At 42.2% G+C, this 20,761-nt stretch overlaps 1 protein-coding gene across 1 annotated transcript in view; it reads left to right on the top strand.

Moving 5' to 3' along the window:
* Nucleotides 1–19,524, top strand: part of LOC125086296 (olfactory receptor 10J3-like) — a 152,008-nt gene extending 132,484 nt beyond the window's left edge. Inside the window, 1 exon segment of the mRNA XM_047705520.1 lies at nucleotides 18,282–19,524. Coding sequence (XP_047561476.1) covers nucleotides 18,282–19,233 — 952 coding nt within the window. The 3' untranslated portion in view covers nucleotides 19,234–19,524.
* Nucleotides 19,525–20,761: the final 1,237 nt, after the last annotated feature.

The following is a 20,761-nucleotide window of genomic DNA, read 5'->3' on the forward strand; positions in this document are numbered from 1 at the left end:
TTTCTTGATCCTCAGAATCGGAACATTGCACAATAGAAGCCAACAACAGGTGTGTGTGTGTGTGTGTGTGTGTGTGTGTGTGTGTGTGTGTGTATGTGTGTCTGTCTTCCATTTACTTAATGTTCAAAAGAAGGCAGGGCTAGTAATATTTAGGGATAATCTGTTTCTTTATAAATGTGCAAGTGCTTTAACCTAAAATTGATGATCATGACTATTTGGTGAGGATTTGAAGCATTTGAAAGGAACATCTATGAGGCTCTAGATTTATAGTGATCTTCTGTTTCTTAGCCTGGGCAGAAGGTAGCTAGGTGTTTGTTTTGTTATTTTTCTTAAAATGCACATTTATTTTTTAAACTATTTAATGCACACCCTATGTTACAAAAAACATTAACATTATACATCAAGAAGAGCGTTCATGCTACTGTTAAATGGGAGAGATACCACAAAACGGTAAGGATGGTATGAACCCAATATGGTAAAGGAAGTAAAAATCTATATCTGTGTATTTATGAACATGTCTGTATACAAAAAAAGACTATGAATTTACAAATGGGGGCGCCTGGGTGGCTCAGTGGGTTAAGCCTCTGCCTTCAGCTCAGGTCATGATCTCAGGGTCCTGGAATCGAGTCCCATATCCGGCTCCCTGCTCAGCGGGGAGTCTGATCCTTCCTCTGCCTCTCCCTCCTCTCATGCTCTCTCTCTCTCTCTCTCTCTCTCTCTCTCTCAAATAAACAAATAAAAATATTTTTTAAAAAAGAATATATAAATGAATATATGGGACATTTGTAAACAGAAACTAGCACAATATTTTAAAACTTTTTTGTGTAGCTTTTAATTGATGCATATGAAAATTATGTAATTCAATGGAAAATAAATTACAAAACAGGATGTGAGATATACAAAATTACCTAATTACATGAAAATGTGCATAGGAAAAAGCTGAAGGGAAATCATCGAAATGTTAGTAGTACATGATCCTGCATGGTAAAATTATGGGTGGATTTTTGCTGTCTCCTGGATTTTCCAAAGTGTCCACAGTAAATATATATTACTTATGCAGTGGGTTGGAGGGTAGCTTCAGTTTCTTTTAAGTGTCCCTTGGGGTTGTTCTCCTCACCATTTTTCCATTGAGGCATCCCTCCCACCTTGGTTCTCTCAGCATCTCTCATTCTTACATGATAACACTTGTCACATTCAATTGAAATGATTTATTATCTGGCTTTTCAACTAGATAGTACCTTTTTGGATGACAGATCATACTTAGTCACTTCTGTATCCCCAGATCTTAGCTCGATTTTTGGCATATGTCAAGCCTTTGATCACTGTGTCAACGGAACTGATAAGTGAAGGAAAACTCTGGAGGTGCTTCTGAGCTGAAGGAAAAGCCCACACCTGTGCCAGATTCACCCAGCAGTACGGACATGGACAGGTGGAGACAGAACCAAGTACTCAAGGATTTCCAAGCTGGAGGGAGTGAGAGGTGGAGGAAATGGACCCTCCCAATTCAGACACAGGGAGCTTGTGAATCACTCAAGGAAAAGACAGAAATGCGGCATCCATGCGGACAGGAAGGGGTAGAGTCTGCAGGCTCAGCAAGTGGCAGAAGGTGAGAGACACCCAGAAAAAAAAAAAGACATGAAAGAACAATATTGGAAAACGTGGTTGGAAGAACTGACTGCTGGCCAACCATCATCATCTGCGGAGACCATTCACCTTGGGCTAGTTCTCCAATCCTCAATCAAACTTTTGGAGGATAGCCCTTTTCATAAAAGATTATAGAAATTTATGGGAGTTTTTCTTTTACATTTTACAGTTTCCTTTTTTCTTCAGTTTCCTTTTCTACAATGTGATAGAAATGTGGGGGAACTTAGTCCCAAAAAGGATAAAGGAAGCCGGATAACACATTTAGTTTACGGCAAAGGGGTGGGGGCAACTCTGCTTGCCCAGTACTGCATCCTTTGGTCTTAAGAGACCTTAATCCTGGAGGAGAGCCTTTCTGCCCCTGCTGAGCTACTGATAGTGTAACTGACACAAAGAAGTGGGTGAGCCTTCTTTAGGAAGACATTAAGAAACAGAAGAAATCACTGTATCTTGTTCTGAGTTTTTGATGCCTCTGTAAAAGAACATGGACTCGATAAGTATTACCCAGTTTCCTTTTAGTTCCTAACTTACCGACCAGTGTCTGGAGGGGAGGGCAAGGCTCCAGAGGAAATGGCGTTCCCTTTCTTTTTTTTTTCTACTGCAAGTGCATCTTCTCTTTCCCTAGAGTCTCCAGCTCCAGCCCAATTCACAATTCACATCCTCATGTCTGTCTCTCTCTCTCTCTCTCTCTCTCTTTCTCTTTCATACACACACACACAGATTCTGCTATGTCTGTTTTTCTGAAAGTAGTGATCTGGAGGTCCCTGTGTTACATTGCTAAATGAGAGTAGGGCAAAGAGCCTGACCTAGGATTAAGCATTAAGTAAAGGGAGTCAAAGCGGCATATAGATTAAGAGATGGATAGAAAATTGTCTCAGGTCATTAGAAATGATAATGTAGAAACTAGCATTTGTTTAAAATATATACCAGTCTATTTTTTCTTTAGGAAGAGACCATGCACATGCAAGAGAGAGAAAAAGAGAAGGGGGGGTGGTGGAGGGGCAGAGGAAGGGAGATAGAACCTCAAGCAGACTGAATGCCCAGTGCGGATCTCCATGTGGGTTTCGATCTCATGACCCTGAGGTCATGACCCAAGCCAAAATCAAGAGTCTGAATTAACCAAATGAGCCATCCAGGTGCCCCAAAATACATGCCAGCCTATTAAGACAGGCTCCATAGTTGAAAGCTTAGTAATTACCCTACAAGGTAATAAAATACTCTGGATTTATATATGGAGAATGTGAGGCTCTGGAGGGCAAACAACTCTCATCAGACTTGCATGTGTAGAGATAGAGAAGACCAGGTGTGAAACACAAGTGTGCCTCCAAATCCATACCCTTGCTTGGAATCCAGACCCTGCTGAATGGACGTCCAGACATGAGGGTCAGGTTATAGGGAAGGAGGCAACAGCTGTATGAAACTGCTTGACCCTCAGCCTCATTCACTGAAGACACAAGGGACATCAGTGGTAGATGACAACTCTGGGATTAGCAAGGCTGTCTTATTTTCTCTCCTCCCTCTATGACTTTGAATGGATTCCCCCATCATTTGCTTATGGACATGAGAATACTCAATGGCACGTTATAGGCACCAGGGCTCAATCAGCCAACAGGCGAGACACAGGGAAAGTGTGACACCCTAATGTTCAAGAAAATCGTCAGAAAGCCAGAACAGGAAAAGGAAGAAGCTTGAAAAATTTAAAATCAATTCTTCTCTCTTGTTTTTTTTTTTTTTTTTTTTTTTTTTTTTTTTTTTTGTACTAACAACCACTTACTTCTTGCAAAGCTGGCAAAGGACATGAGAGAAATTCTTTTACTTGCAGATACATCTGGACTTTAAAAAAAAAAAGAACTCAGAATGGGAATCTTCACGAGGCCTGTGAGGGAGATATTGAACCCCAGGTCTAGGAATGCAGCATTTCCTGAGGGTCTAAAGGAAGCTCAGGTGTGGTGACCCACTCAAGGCCTGGAGCATTGATTCGTCTGGCTTTAGCACATCCTCCAAGCCTCTTAAAACCCTGTTCACAGACTGATTACAAATCCGTCGGATGCAGGACTCTGGGGACTTCCCCTTGAGGACCATTCCAGGGCACAAGGGGCAGCAGAGAAAGAGCTTGAGGCTCAGTCCCAGGGGCCTGATTAGGATCTTGGGCAATTAATATAACAAAACTCTACCTTTGTTTACTGGTTCACAAGAAGTGTTTGCGTTGTAGAAACAAATAGGTTTGTCAAAAATCTAAGGAAACATGCAAAATAAAATACATGCCTATTCTATGTCTGAGGATCCTGCCTTAATTTATTGAAGTAACAAAAATTAATGCAAATCTACTTATGTTGCAGGCACTATGCTAAGTATTGGCAGTACAAGTATGCCAAGAACAGTCATGGTATTTGCTTTCATGGAGCTCATCAAGGAGGGAAGCCTGTAGATCTATCACTCGCTAATCCATTGGGTGTCTTTCTGAAGATTAGTAAAAGGAGCCTCTTCTGGGCAGGTGCAGCCGGTGTGTGCACCTCTTGGTTGAGGAGACAATGCATTTTTGCGGCTAGGAAAAGAGCATCCCTTCATATGGACAGAGGGAGCTCTATACCAAGGGTGTGTGACTTGTCAATTGGACGGTGGGCTGCCATTATTTCACTCTCCACCTTGATTAGGCATCCTTGTGTAGTGTACAAGGTCCACACCAGGCGGGTTTCAAACATATAATCTTACCAGTAAATTATTACAAAACAAAAATAAACAGGGTTTCATGGGAGTGTCTAACAAAGGGGTCAAGTTTTGGTAGTCTAAATGAGCAATTCTCTGAGCAATGATTTTGAGCTGGAGTCTCTAGATGAATGAGGGTCAACCAGGTGAAGTTAGGGAAGATAATTTAATACAGAAAAAAAACATGAATGAGGGACTAGATAGCTTATTGATAGTAATTCACTCTAAGAACTGAAACAAAGCCAAATTGTGCCAGAGAGCTTGAGGGAGAGATGAATTCAGAAGGCGCTAGAGAATGTGAGCAGGGGGGTCTTGTAGCACTTAAAACTTGTAGGATGATGTGGAGCCAGCAGAGCTTTTAAGGAAGTGAATAGCACACTCAGATGTGGATTTCAAAGTGTCTGGTGGAGAAGTAGAAAATGAACTGGAGAAGAGCAAGTCTGGAACCACGTGAGGAGGCAGCCACGGTTGTCCCGTGCAAACATGGCGGGACCTGGGACCAGGTCCCGGGACCACCCGCTCGCTGGGACAAGTAAGACCAGCTCATAACAGGCATCTGAGGGTATGTGGTCAAGTAACCTGCCTTTTCCAGGACTCAGAGTGATTCAGGAGGTATTTCTCAGAACAATGTCTACCTAGAGAAAGAATGTATGGTTCCAAGGATATTGTGCCGTGATCCTCCTCTCGGGGCCTGATAGAATCCTGATTTAATTCCTTATAATGGAGAATCACCGTCTCTCACCCAATTCCCAGACTGGAGCCCGTTCACCGAATTCAGGTCAGGGCTCTGTTTGCCAGCCCTAGCTAATTTTAAAATGTATTGATACTATTATACAGATTCTAAAATGTATTGTTACTAGTATAGATACAATTTATATTATAAATGTTATATGGCTATCATATTGTTACTATTATATAGATCTATATCATGTAGATTACTGTTACATAGTTTCCCTTCCGTTTCAGGCTTCGGAACACCATAATCAGTTAGATACACCAAGGAGCTCTGTAAGCAAGCAGTTCCTGTTACTACGTTACCTCTTTCCATACCCATACATAGTCTTTACGTCTGATAGATTTGTGATACCACTTGACCTTTGACTCATCGGGCCCCATTCTCCCTGTTGAAATCAGGGAAACTTCCACTAGTAATATCTCATGACTTCTTCCACAGGCTGCCGGAAACAGACACTATTAGGTTTTTGCTCTCAAGTCCATATTTTAGTTCAGGAACTGAGAGAACTGTGAGAGCTACCTCCGTCTTCTTGGGAAGATACGTTGTGTACAAAATCTCTAGTTAAGGGCACACATCAATACATGCTGACTGTCTGAACATTATGTCTCTTTCTCCTCTAACAGATGTAGAGTAAATCCCTGCACAGATTTTTCTGGTTCTCAATGTTATGAATCTGGAATCTACCACTAGTTACGGGTCAGGAGGCAGTGAGAGAATGTGAGGCAGACAGAACTTGTAGCACTGTTGGCAAGTTAGGCCAACAACTCTGTTCTGAAAAAAAAAAAAAAGAAAGAAAACGGAATCATATAAGCAATGATTTAAGAGCACTGGAAATTAACCAAAGGCAGATAACACATTAAGAAACATTAATGTTCCAAACATTGCTTGAGCTTTAGGTAAAAATGCAAGAGTATGTGCTATTTTTGCTTTGGGTTGTTCCCACCACTGTCCCCCACCCCACCCCTGCCACCTCTCTTTCAGCACAGTGGTAGGAACTATAGTCTTATCTGCTTGGGGTTGGCAGGAAAACCCAGCGGCGTGGGGGTCAGAAAGCTCAGTCTATAATGTGCACTGGAGGTTGGGCAAAACCTGTAGCTTTTATGGCTTAATGCAGACTCACCTGGGGAGAAAAACCCACAGCTCTCCTACTCTGATATTGTGGTCTTGGTTCTGAGCAAGGAACAAATAAGCATAAATTTAACTGAGAGATCCTGGAAATAAGAGAGTTACAGAAAGGCTGAATAAGTTCTACATCTCTAGCTTCAGAGGAACGATGGATGCCCAAGGGAGACCTGAGAACTGGATGGAAATCTGAATGCATCCAGCATCCTGCCCACAGGTTAATCAGCAGAGGGTAAACAGTGTGGTTCTAGGTGTTTACATACAATCTGTGAGCAAATCATTGGATAACACTAAGCTATGTATTCACAGGGAAACCCCTGGGAAGCCATGCTGCAAAGATAAATGTAATCGAGAAACGGAGCAGACATCAGCATCCATACACAGCAGTCTCTGCACTCGAGTTGAAAAGAATAACTGACAATGGAAAAGAACAAGGATTGACACTTAAAAATATAAATTTTTCAGAGTTGCTATGATATACTCAGTTACCAACCAAATATCACAAGTTGTGTAAAGAAACAGAAAAATGTGACCCAAATTCAGCGGAAAAAGTAGTCAATAGAAGTAAGTTCTGAATGGGCCCATTACAGCAGAGTCATGATGAGCAGATTTTATAAGAGTCAAAGGAAACTGTGTTCAAAAAATTATATATAGAGAATGGCAGCGATCACACAAATAGGGAACCTCAAATAGAGGCCATAGAAAAGAAGGGAATGCAAGTTCTAGAGTTGAAAACTATAACTGAAATGCTAAGAACAGTAGAAGTGAGATGGCAGAAGAAAGAACCAGGGAGCCCGAAAATCAATAATAGAAACCATCTAGTCTTGGGGCGCCTGGGTGGTTCAGTCGGTTAAGCATCTGACTTTTGGTTTCAGCTCAGGTCTTGATTTCAGGGTACTAGAGCCCCACACTGGGTGTGGAGACTACTTGAACAAAAAATGTTAAAAAAATAAAAAACTAAAAAATTAAAATCATCCAGTCTGAAGAACAACAACAAAAGATTGAAAACAAAGTACTCTCACAGACCCATAGGACAAAGTAAACACTACAACAAAGGTGTAATGGGATTCCCCGAAAATGAGGCAGAAAAAGTATTTAAATAAATAATGGTTGAAAACTTCCCAAACTTGATGAAAAACATTAACAACTTCAAGAAACTCAACAAATCCCGAGTTGGGTAAATGCAGAGAGAGCCGTATGTAAGACATCAAACTGCAGAAAGCCAAAAAAAAAAAAAAAAAAAAAAAAAATCTCTATAACCAAGGAAAAGTGACTCACCATGTACAGAGAAGAAACTCTGATTGATAGGTGACATCTAACAGGAAACACAACTGAGACCAGAGGGTAGTGCCACGGCATTCGAATTGCCAAAAGAAAAACTTTAACAACAACAGAAAAATCTATCTAGCAACAGCATTCTTAAAAAATGAGGGGAAAATTAAAGTGTATCTAGATAGACAAAGACTGAGAGAATTTGCTGTTAGCAGACCTACTATCCAAGAAATACTAGAAGTTCTTTAGAGTGAAAGGACATGACAGTTGACAAGAACTTGTTTCCATAGGAAAGAGAGAAGAAAACCAGAAACGCTACTTCTGTAACATAATAAGTCATCATAGAGGAGTGTGTATATGTAGGTTTTACATCTGCTTTTTTATTTTCTTCCTGTAGTAATTTCTTTTTTAAAATACCATTATTTAAAAACAGTTATATTGTTATAATACTGTATGGATTTATAAATTGGATTTATAAAAAATAAAGATGTTATATGACAATAATAGTGCAAAGGAGTAAGAGAGGGGGAAATGGAGCCATATTTCCATATTGCTGTATTTCATTGAAATCAACTCTGTATTAACCTGAACTACATTGTGATAATTTAAATATGCATAGAACAAACATTTTTTAAAAATCTAGTTTTAACAAATGTTAGTTGTCAATGTAATTTGATATATTACATATATATATTTTTTTAATCTTTATTTTTTTTATTTTTAGTTTTTTTATTTTTTCAGCATAACAGTATTCATTATTTTTGCACCACACCCAGTGCTCCATGCAATCCGTGCCCTCTACAATACCCACCACCTGGTGCCCCCAACCTCCCACCCCCCACCCCTTCAAAATTCTCAGATCGTTTTCAAAGTCCATAGTCTCTCATGGTTCACCTCCCCTTCCAATTTCCCTCAACTCCCTTCTCCTCTCCATCTCCCCTTGTCCTCCATGCTATTTGTTATGCTCCACAAAACAGTGAAACCATATGATAGTTGACTCTCTCTGCTTGACTTATTTCACTCAGCATAATCTCTTCCAGTCCCGTCCATGTTGCTAGATATATTACATATTTAATATCACCAGCAAATAAATAAACATACTTCCACCCTTAAAAGAAAAAAAAATCTAGTTTTAAGATCAACAGAAGAATCAATATGTACAATAAAAAAGTTGTTTAACAGAAAAGAAGGCAGTAAAAGTGGAACAGAAAAATGAAAAGGACATGAAAATCGGGAAACGACGAGTGCAAGGAAAAGCATTAATCCGTTCACAGCCTTAACTACATTAGAAGTGAATGCATGGAATCCTTAGGTCAAAAGGGAAAGATTGTCGGATTTTGAACAGCAAGATATAGCTGGTCATCTGTTCATGGGACATAGCTTTAGAATCTGAGACACGTACTTTGAAAGTAAAGGTGTAAGTGGAAACACCATGCTAACTAACCATAGGAGAGCAGGAATGGCTGTGTTAGTATCGGACAGAATAGACTTTTAGACAAGGAATATTACAAGAGACAAAGAAATATATATGTTTCTGATAAAAGAGTCAGTATGTTAGGGAGATATAAATCATAAATATATATGCACCTGAGAACAGAGCCCCAAAATCTGTGAAGCAAAAAGAACAGACTTGAAAGGAGAAATAGTGCAGCAGATACAGTTGGGGAGTTCAACAATTCGATTTTAGTAATTTATAGAACAACTGGACAGAGAATCTGTAACGATGAAGAGAACCTGAACAGCCCCTGTCAGCCAACTTGACCTGACATTTATGGAAAACTATGCATAGAAGGAGCAGAATGCCTAGTCTTCTAGCATACGTGTGGCACCCTCTCCAAGCTCCACCAGGTCACAAAATCAGCATCAGATTCTTAAAATGTGAAATCTTCTTTCCTGATATTTACATAAAACAGTAACTTTCTTTCGATTAGTGTTTACATGATATTTTCCCCATTCTTTTATATTTAATCTTTCTGTATGCTGATAATTAAGGTATGTCTATTGTAAACAAAATTTTGTTTTCCTGTCCAGTGTGACAATTTTGTCTACTAATTGGATTTTATTATACATTTAATGAAATTTACATTTTATTATATACAGTGAAATTTATAACTCATAATTTTACATGTAATGAAATTTACATTTCATTATATACATGAAACTACTGATATCTTTGGGTTTAAATATACCATGTCAGGATTTGTTTTCTACTTTTCCCTATTTTTATGTACATTTCTATCTTTTTTTTTTTTTTAAAGATTTTATTTATTTATTTGACAGAGAGAGATCACAAGTAGACGGAGAGGAAGGCAGAGAGAGAGAGAGAGGGAAGCAGGCTTCTTGCTGAGCAGAGAGCCCGATGTGGGACTCGATCCCAGGACCCTGAGATCATGACCTGAGCCGAAGGCAGCGGCTTAACCCACTGAGCCACCCAGGCGCCCCCATTTCTATCTTTTTATCTTATTTTAGAATAGCCAAGTGTTTCTATTTTTTATTTATTTATATTTATTTTCATTTTTTATTATGTTCTTCACCATGGATAGGACTGGAGGAGTTTATGCTAAGTGAAATAAGTTAATCAAGTGTTTTTATTATTCCTTTTCCTTTTGTTTGTCACTTATATATCACATTAGTGGTTATTTTGGAGATTATATTTCAAGGACCAAGCAAAGATTTTGTGGAACCTGTATTTGATTTACCCCCATTTTAATGTTATTGTATGGTTTAACTCTACAATATTTAGATATCCATAAGACATGAATTTTATGGATAATATGAAGCATCATATTAACTGATAATTGCCCACTTATCTTCTCTATTATTTTAAAATTTATTTTGGTTGTTTTTCATTTGGTTTGCATCTGGGCTGGATTTTCCTTCTATCTGAAGAACTCTGCCTTTCTTTAGCAGAAGTCTGCTGATGAGGAAGTCCCTCATTTTTTTCCATTTCTGAAGCTGTTTTTGTTTTGCTTGTTTTTCCTCCATGGACGGCGTTTCCCTGGAGTGCAGACGTCTCAGGCGGCACCCACTCCCTCTCAGCACTTTGAAGATAGCATCCCATTGACTTCTGTTTCTCATTATTGCTGTTAAGAAGCCAGTTCATAGTCTTACTGTTACTCCTTGAAAATAATGTATTTTTTTTCCTTCTAGCTCCTTCTAAGGCTTTTCCTTTTAATCTTTATCTTTCAGCCATCTTACACAACCTGTCTACACCCGTTTTGTTGGGGTGGGGAGGTGTGTGTAGCTATCTTACATGCAGTTCAGGGTGAATCTGTATGTGATGCTTTCCTCAGGTTTGGAAAGCTTGTGGCCGTTTCTTCATCTCTTGCTTCTGACACGTTCTATCTTTCCTGTCCACCTGAGACTCCAGTGACACCCATGCTGGACCTTTCCTGTGGTTCTGTTTGGTTCTTTCCCTCTTTGATATACACTGCACGTTCCCCCTCTCTGTGCTCCAGCTTGGGTATCTTCTACTGACAGACTTCTCATTCACTGATCTTTATCTCTACTTTTTTTCTAGTGGGCTTCTTTATTTCAGTTATTATATTTTTAAATTTCGGATATTTTCACTTTATTTAAAAAAAATATTTTCCAGTTCTGTGTGTGGTCCCACAATCTGTCACCTATTTTCTTCAACACAATAAAAATTAGTTTTTTATTGCTTCACAACACATCACGATTTTTTACATGTGACATACTTACATTCATTTTCTCATTATTTCTCAAATAGGCACGAATGAAATAGCTTAAAACAACCCACGTGTATCATATCATGGTTCCCACAGGTCAGGTGTTCTGGTGATAGTTTGACTGGGTCCTCTACTCAGTGTCTCACAAACTGGAAATCAAAGTGTTAGCTGGGCCATATTCTCTTCTGGACCTCGGTATTCTTTTCCAACCTCATGTGGTTGTTGGCAGTTTGATTCCTTGTGGTTCTCGGATGGAGGCTGTGTTTTCTGACTGGCTGTCTGCTGAGTTTGCTGTCTTCCTCCAGTGCCACATGACCTCCAGGAAGTCCTCCTAAAACTTGGCAGCTTACTTCTGTAGAGTCCGCAAGAGAGGGTCTCTTGCTCCTGTCTGCTAAGACAGATTTTTATAGGATGTAATGTGAGCATGGGAGTGACATCCCTTCACCTGTGCTGTACTCTGTTGCAGAGGGGCAAGTCACAGCTCTGTCCATGCTCCCAAGCAGAGGATTATCCGTGGATGTGACTGATGGTGGGTCGCCTTAGGACACATCTCCCACAATATATTTATCTCAGAGTTGTATCTATAACTTTAACACAGTGACTTTTTTATGAGTCTATTTCTGTTGAGTGGTTTTTTTCCCCCTTCTTGATTCTTAGCCCTTTGGTCTTTTGTCCTGGTATGGTTCGTGCATTTTTATTGCATCCTGGACACTTTACACCAGAAGTCCTCAAACTTTTCCTGAAGGGGGCCAGATAGTAAATAATTCAGGATTTGTGGGCCAAATGTCTTTGTCGCATCTATTAAATGCTGCCATTGAATGGTAGCCCAGAAGCAGCCAGAGGTAGTACATAAGTGGATGAGGGAGGCCATGGTTTAAAAAAAAAGAAAAAAAAAACCTTTGATTATGGTGACTGAAATTTGAATTTCATACAATTTTCATGTGACAAAATAGTTTCCTTTTTAAATTTTTTAAAATCATTACAAAAATGTTAAGACCATCATAACAACTTGTAGGCTATCAGAAAACCAGTGGTGGGTTCCTGGGTCAGCAGGTAGTGGTTGGCTTAGTGCTCCATGAGAAAAAGTTGTAAAGCTAAGCTGAGTCTCTGCATTGTACGATCTGCTGTTTTACTTCCTAGCAGATACTTAGACTAGCGGGGAGAGTGATTGATAAGTAGGGGTTGAGTGAGATTGAAGCTGGTTTTAGTCTTTGTGAGGGTTCATTTCCACTCTACCCTCTCACCTAGAGGGTAGCCCTGAAGTCAGAGCCTCTGCTCATCTTGTTTCAGTGCTTTGATCAAAGCCCGTAAACAAGAAATGGCAGTTCCTTGAAGAAGCTGCAAATCGTGGGTGTTAGGCTAACATTCCTTCATGTGCTTTCTTCGTGGAGTCTTGGCTCCTCCATCATTCACTGACGTGGAAGCTACGCCACCTCTTAGAGTCATTCTAACACCACTGCAGAGATGGAAGAGTGAGAATTCCGTCCTTTTGATTGTCCGTGCATGTGAAGAGGAGCTGGGGTGGGCGAACCCTGGAAAGCCCCACTCACTGCACTTCTCTTGTTTAACCTGAGAGTCTTCATTTGTGAAACGCGGATAGTGATTGATACTCAGTACTCGTCTACGGCATCATGTACCCGTGCATTACTCGGAGCCGCGGGAAGGACGCAGAGGGAAGGCAGCATCTGGAGCGGCATCCCGGTCCTCACCTGTTCTCACCATCGCCACTTCGTGACATCCTCACTCACAGGAGGAGGAGGACCAGAGCAGAGATATATCCATCCAAATGCCAACCAGATTAGTGGCAGATGTGGCCACTGGACGTGGTAAACAAACACTGGTCTGCTGCTTTCCCACCATCTCCATGCTGCCTCCCTGGCTCCATGTCCCCGGCAGTACCACCACTGAGCACAATTTCAGTTACATTCCATCCAACCAACGGTTATGGAGAACTAATTCTGTGTCCAGACTTGTGCTAGGATTTCTTCTGAAGCCGGATTTCCAGCTTAAGTCGTGGTTTCTCCTTTGTCAGCTCTGTGTCCTAGAGAAAGCTCCATAACATCTCTGTGCCTGTTTTCTCTTCCGAAGATGCATATGGTAATGCCACCCCATAGATTCATCGTTAGTCTTCAGTGAATTAACATGTACACTGCAGAGTTTAGTACCTAGCGGATAAGAAATGTGTGTCAGAAATGCTAGCAATTACTTTGGTTAGTAACAGCTGTAAGTACCCCATGAGAGGAGGTGAATGAGAGTCTCCAAAGGTGAGTTATAGGAATGTAGGATCGATGCAGTGAATATGACGAAAGAGTTTAAAATATGTGGCAGCTGAGTGCCAACTTTCACCTAGCTCAAAGCTACATTTGTCTGGGCTACGGGGAATTAGATGGATGTGTTCTCTGGAAGATGGCCTGGCCAGGGGCTTCAGAATGATGCGAGGTGTGAGGCGATCGGAGGAGAGACGAGACAGAGTGGTTAAGAGTAGAGTAAGTCACGGAGAGGAGAGCTACAGTATAGAGGACACAGTCCGTGATCTTGTACTGGTGTTGCGTGCTGACAGATGGTGGCTGCCCTTGTGGTGAGCACAGCATAGCACACCATTACGTAGCACACCTGAAGCTAGTGTAGCATCACGTGTGAACTATACTTCAATTTAAAAAAAAAAGGTATAAAAGTGAGAAAGAGAAACACCTTACGATTTCACTGATCTGTGGAATTTAAGAAAGAAAACCAATAAGCAAAGGGGGTAAAAAGAGAGAGGCTCACCAAGAAACAGATTCTTAACCGTAGAGACAAACTGATGGTCGTGGGCGGAGTGGTGAAACGGGAGGAAGGCATGCACTTAGGATGAGCACCAGGTGTTGTAGGAAGTGTTGAATCACTGTGTTGTGCACCTGAAACTCATGTTAACACTGTGCATTCACTCGCTGGGATTTAAATAAAACCTTTTTTTAAAAGTTTCAAGTTCTTACAACAGAAGTCAGAGACTGGATTGCGATGGTACCCGGGGACTTTCAACTGGCTTGAAGCGGGCTAGCTGAAGGCTCAGCCCTCTGTGCACCCGGCCGCAGGGGTCCACGCTTACATCCTGCCTGACGGTTGCCACTTCCCTTGCACCATATGTAAAGAGTCATTTCCATAAGGTCTAAAGCTTCTCTCCTTTGGCACCAGAGAAGTATGACACATACCTTAGCAGGACCATGGCCCGAACTAATACATTTTGAAATCAGCCTTTTCACCCCAGAGATTTCTCCTAAGAGCCAAGCCAACTCTCTCTCTCTCTCAAAACATTAATCCCAGGATTAGGAAATGAGCTTCCTGAGTAATGAGGTCTCTAGACACTGTGCTATTTGGATTGTGCCCTCTGCTATGGGTCACTTGGGAGGACTTGGTGCTGTTGTGGGGGGTGGAGACCCAGGAGTCCGGGACAAGCAATCTGCACCTTGTTAAGAAAGCTCAAGTTGGAGTTACTGCTTTTGTGACCCAGAGAGCTTGTGTCAAAGGAGGCTGTGAGAGTCTAGAGGACTTTAATGGGGCGTGTTCTGCCCCTCACTTGCAGGCTCAGGCGCTAGAAGATGGGGTGATGCACTGTTTCCTTCCTTTCTAGTTTCGTTTCGGTATCACTATCTGGGTATTATCTCAAGATTAGCCAGTGAAGGAGGAGTTCTTGTAAACCACAGCTCGGCTTAGTAAGATGTCAGCAACCCTCAGATAAGAAAACGTGTAGGCTTTTAGTAGGATAGCAATATTTTACAGTGATCTAAACTCAGGTAACTGATGGATTTTAAATAATCGCAGGAAAGGTATTGACAAAACTGGGAAATGCTTTATAACTATTAGTTTAAAAAAAAAAGTATCTGTGATTGCAGGCAGATTTCCCACGTGGAGGGCTGTGACTCTCAGAAGAGCGAGGAGACGACTGCTGGTGAGTTTCACTTCCTTATGGGCCGGGATGGAGCATGTTGACTGTAGCGGAGTCGTCCGGGCCAGCGATGGTCTTCAGAAGGGGGAACAGGATCTCTCATACCGAGCCTTGTGATGTTTATCACATTGGATGTGTGTATATGTGAGCTAATGGAGGGAGGAGGGACGTAAGACTTGAGGGACCTTCAACTGCGTCCAAGCTCCGTGAGGGCAAGGACTGTTGCTTGGTTTCTTTGTGTTCCTGATACAAGCGTGGCACTCACAGTTCATGATGCACTCAACTCCGTGAACTCCGGAAGAAGAGGTTTTGTTTGGATTTGAAGCAAAATTTTATTATTCACAGTAGATGTAGAAAAAAAAATCAGAGATCAATGAGATAAGTAAGTTTTCCCTGGAGAAAAAAATGTGAGTAGTATATTCATCCAAGATTGGGTCGGGGACAGGCCTTGTTTCACTCTTTTTGATCATTTATTTGAAAGGAAGAAACAGTAATAACCTCAATGCCGAAGATATGGTCTGAATTTTGAGGTTGCTGTCCGTCTGTACCCTCCCTCCCTTTTAGTCTTTCTCCTCCTTCATCTCTATTTCTTGCACCCTGGATGAGTAAGCCTGCTCGTGCCCGTGTTTCTCATTTCCCCCGTCCCACTCTGTGTGACTTTACTGGTCGTTCTGCTGAGTCTACCCACATAACACAGTGCTGGGATAGAGTTGTTTCAGGTGCTGCTAATTTAGAGCTGACTAACGGTCTGGAGGAGGAAAGAAAAAGAAATATTCTAGGCTATTGGCGTGAGTAAAATCTTTTGCCAAGAAAGTGAATTTAAATTACAAGAATAACCTGGATGAATTCCAATGTAAGTGCACAAGTATAATGAAAACGGTGGTTTTGAACGATGGGTTCCAAACTATCCATTATAACATGCGTACACGATCTGGATGTCACTACAGATTTTTCCTAGATGTATCAACTGGATGAGCTACTGTGATCTAAGAAAATGTTGGGCATCTTTAAGAGTTGGATTAAAAGCAAAACTAAAAATCTTGTTCTACCAGACCCATACCTCTGCTGAGATAGTATGTAGAACAATACACAGATCTGGCCAGTGCCCTTCAAGAAAGATTTTTAAAGCACATAAAAACGTCCATATAAGCAATTGGAAGGGAAATGATGAAAATTATAAATCAAGGCTGGATGTGATCGAAGGCTTATTTAAAAATCCTTCGAGCCTGGGCTGAACTCCCCTCCCCATACCCAGTGTTGTGTCAGACTCTTCAAATACACTAACCCCTTCAATACTCACAGTGACTCCAAAGAGGTATTACTATACTCATTTTACAAATGATTTTAAATATCATCCTTCAAATTTCAGGTGGCTACTGAAGGAATTTATGCAGGCAAGCTCCATAATCAGATTTTTAAAATTTTTATCTTCATTCCAGTGGAGTTAACATACAGCATTGCATTAATTCCAGGTGTGTGATAGAGAGGATTCAGCACTCCCATACACTACTCCGGGCTCATCACCATAATTATACAGTTAATCTTCGCCCGTTCACCCCTTCCCGAGCCACCTCCCCTCTGGTAACCATCAGTTTGTTCTCTATAATAAAGAGAACAAACAACAGTTTGGGGGTTTTCTCTTTCTTTTTCTTTGTTGTATTCATTTCTTAAGTCCCATGTGTAAGTGAGATGGGATGGCATTTGTCTTTCTCTGACTTACTTCACTGAGCATTAGACTCTCTGGTCCATCCACGTTCTTGCAGATGGCAGGCTTCCATCCTCCTTTGTGGATGAGTAATGTTCCATTGTGTGCCTATGCCTCATCTTTATTTGTTCATCTACTGATGGACCCTGCGGCTGCTGGCATAATTGGGCCATTGTAAATAATGCTGCAGTACACATAAGGGTGCGTAAATCTTTTTGAGTTTGCGTTTTCATATTCTTCAGGTGAATCCCATTAGCAGATTTCTTTCTTTCTTTCTTTCTTTCTTCCTTTCTTTCTTTCTTTCTTTCTTTCTTTCTTTCTTTCTTTTAAAGAATGTTATGACAACATTCAGGAGGCAGGCTTGGACTTGGACCGAGGTCACTGCAATGACAGAGCTTGACTGAGAGACCATTGCAGACCCTGCAGAGAATGATTGTGTGTGCTCAGAAGTTAGGTGTTGGTGGAAAGCACAGGGAGGAGGGGACAGAGATGACAGAATTTCAGGATGTTTTCTGGATGGAAAAGGATAATTCTCAGCTATCTGGTTGGAGATGATGGTTAAATATGATATGTTCTACCAGAAGTAAATACGGGTTTAAAGGGCAAGGCTAAACCTGCCACTGTAGTCTCCAATTCTGAGCTCACATGAGAAGAATTCCTTTCTATTCCTATCTCAACTTGTAATGTGCAAAGTTGAAGGAAAAAGTAGACCTGGTCTTCTCCAATTAGGTGAATTTCTCTTTGCTCTCACACTAGGAAAACCCATTCCCTACTTGAAGGGACATCCTTGGATTCATTCCATTCTGTTTTCTGCTCGAATTCAAGGAGTTTAGCTGCATACCTGCTGGGCCTTATCAACCCATTGTCCATGGCCCTGGAGGATACTTGGTGTGGGGTTTTCAGGAGGAACTTTTTATTGAAATGCTCCCATTTCTAGTCTTTCTTGATCACTGGGGATTTTTAGGTTCAGGGCTTAGGGAAGTGAAGCCTAGGACATAGGTAGGGTTCTGGGGGAGCAGAAATCCTTGCAGGCTGGGGCTGGAGCACTGGGAGGTGACAATGCATTCTGAACTGTCAGAAGGCTGTCTGCCTCAGCTCTCTTCTGTCTTCTACTTTACTTACTATTCTGCACCAGATCCTTCCCAGCTAATTCAAGAGCGTTTGAGGAGGAACTACAGTGCTGAGCTTCTTCCTTGACCTGGACTCACCTCACCAGTGTCTGGGTAATTACTTCTACTCATCTTTCCTTTACTCTGTCTCTACTGTTCCTCCCAGATCTCTCTCTGCCATCAGTCTCAGGGTCCTGGGGTAACACTTCTGTAGAGCCGAAGAAGAGAGTGGGCAAAGGTGATGACAGCAGCAGATACTGATGACTCTTGAGGTCCAGGGCATTGCTCAGCTGATGGACACACTTTTTACTGAAGGCCTTGGGTTAGCCTACTCTCTTTTGCGGTTGGCTCATCATACCTGTCCTTTGCCCAGACCTAGACCTCTCTCAATGTCAATGCCAAACTCCACTGCTGTGACCCAGTTCCTCTTGGAAGGGTTCTCCAGCTTTGGGTGGCATCACAGGCTTGTGTTCTTTGTTGTCTTTCTAACTCTGTACCTGCTGACTCTCTCTGGCAATGTTGTCATCATGACTATTATTCGCCTGAACCGTCACCTCCACACCCCCATGTACTTCTTCCTGAGCATGCTATCCCTCTCTGAGACCTGCTACACTGTGGCCATCATTCCCCGTATGCTTTCTGGCCTCCTGAGCCTCCAACAGCCCATTGCTGTCCAAGACTGTGCCACTCAACTCTTCTTCTATCTCACCTTCGGCATCAACAACTGTTTCCTGCTCACGGCCATGGGCTACGACCGCTACGTGGCCATCTGCAACCCCCTACGGTACTTGGTCATCATGAGTAAAGGGGTCTGTGTCCAGTTAGCATCCGGATCACTGGGAATTGGTCTGGGCATGGCCATTGTCCAGGTAACATCTGTGTTTGGTCTGCCCTTCTGTGACGCCTTTGTCATTTCTCACTTCTTCTGTGACGTAAGGCCCCTGCTGAAGCTGGCCTGCATGGACACCACTGTCAACGAGATCATCAACTTTGTTGTCAGCGTCTGTGTCCTGGTTCTACCCATGGGCCTGGTCTTCATCTCCTACGTCCTCATCATCTCTGCCATCCTCAAGATCGCTTCAGCTGAGGGCCGGAAGAAGGCCTTCGCCACCTGTGCCTCCCACCTCACGGTGGTCATCGTCCACTATGGCTGCGCCTCCATCATCTACCTCAAGCCCAAGTCCCAGAGTTCCCTGGGGCAGGACAGACTCATCTCTGTGACCTACACAGTCATCACTCCCCTGTTGAACCCTGTTGTGTACAGCCTGAGGAACAAGGAGGTCAAGGATGCTCTGCACAGAGCTATGGGGTGGAGGCCCCTTTCCTCGTAGCAAGACAAGATTGTTAAAAGCCTTTCATTTGATTTTGTAAATGTATGTTGATTTTAATGCTGTTTCAATAATGCTTTTAAGTATGAGATCAAGAAGAACAGACTAAAGTAAGGGGACCAAAACTGTGGGCTTCCGTTTGAGTTTGTCATGGTTTCCTATGCCCTTCTTCAGAGAGGATAAAAAGTGGCCTGGCACAGATAGATAGATAGTTGGGGCACCTGCGTGACTCAGTTTGTTAAGCCTCTGCCTTCAGTTCAGGTCATGATCCCAGAGTCCTGGGATTGAGTCCCACATCCAGCTCCGCACTCAGTGGGAGTCTGCCTGGCCCTCTCCCTTTACCCCTTGCCCCTCCCCCCACTCATTCTCTCTCTCTCTCTCTGAAAAATAAATAAATGAATAAACCTTTTTAAAAAAATGGCTTGGCAAATGCTCAAGATTAGAGGGGAAAGATTTACCTGCCTAGGTCACTCCCACCTGTGTCCTATCACACATGAGTGCGCACAGCTTCACAACTCCATCGAGACATAAAATCAGCCCCGTCTAGAAAGCCCATGAACAAAATATTTGGAAGCCACCTCCGAAAGACTTTCACTGTTGTTGGTGGGGGTGTAGGAGTAGTTTGTGAAACTTTTTAACAAGTGAGGAGACCTATGTGTATTTTTTTCTGTGGACATTGAGGACTTTCTCGTAATCTGTTTTTGCTAACACTGATATCTCAGAACAGCCTGAGCAATCTTCAGGAGGCTGAAGTGGTGGAGGCAGTTCTGAGTGGTGGAACTGCCCTACCTGGCCATTCCTGGGAATGCGGGATGCAAATGTGGGGAAGCACAAAGTCATCAGCTCCCGAGAGCACCGAAGCGGGTTGTCCACAGCCGGAAGATGGCTAGGTGAGAAAACACCAGATGTAAAGGGGGACATGTTGAAAAGTTCAACACCTTCCATGTTTCCAACCCAGGAGTAAGAAGCACAGAGGTTGGAAGGAGCCAAGAAAAGCATAGTTCTTTCACAGGGTAGACCTAAACTGTTTGATAGGGTGTTAGAAGTGTAAGCACTTTAACTCTAACTCCTGAAAACACTTATTAATGAGCAGAAGTCTGAAGCTTGACTTAAATAAAAAACTTTCTGGTAAGCTCCTAAGCCTGCAGAGGTTAATCTTCCGAAGTTTCTTCTGAGATACTCCCAACTTAAAAACAGACTTTAAAATTAGCATTCCTGTCTGAGCGTCACAGAAGGTGAACACATGTGCTCTGGTGGGTCCTTTTTCCCTCATCTTTGGCTCTACTCTGGCCTCTGCACTGAGGAATGAGCATATGTACTCTGAGTTCCAGACACAACTCCCATGTCCCCGCAACTCAGTTGACCCCACGGGGTGACCCTGCAGAGGCAAGATAGCACTTGTGAGAGTGTCCTGAGGTCTGCCGGTTGCGGGGGATGGGACAAGGTAGTGGAAATTAACAAATTCTCTGAACCCAGTTAATATGTCTGACTTTTCAAAAACATTAGCATGTGAAGGTAACCCGGAGGCCAA

This window comes from Lutra lutra, chromosome 15 (genome assembly GCF_902655055.1).
Source record: "Lutra lutra chromosome 15, mLutLut1.2, whole genome shotgun sequence".
In the NCBI taxonomy this organism is placed as follows: Eukaryota; Metazoa; Chordata; class Mammalia; order Carnivora; family Mustelidae; genus Lutra; species Lutra lutra.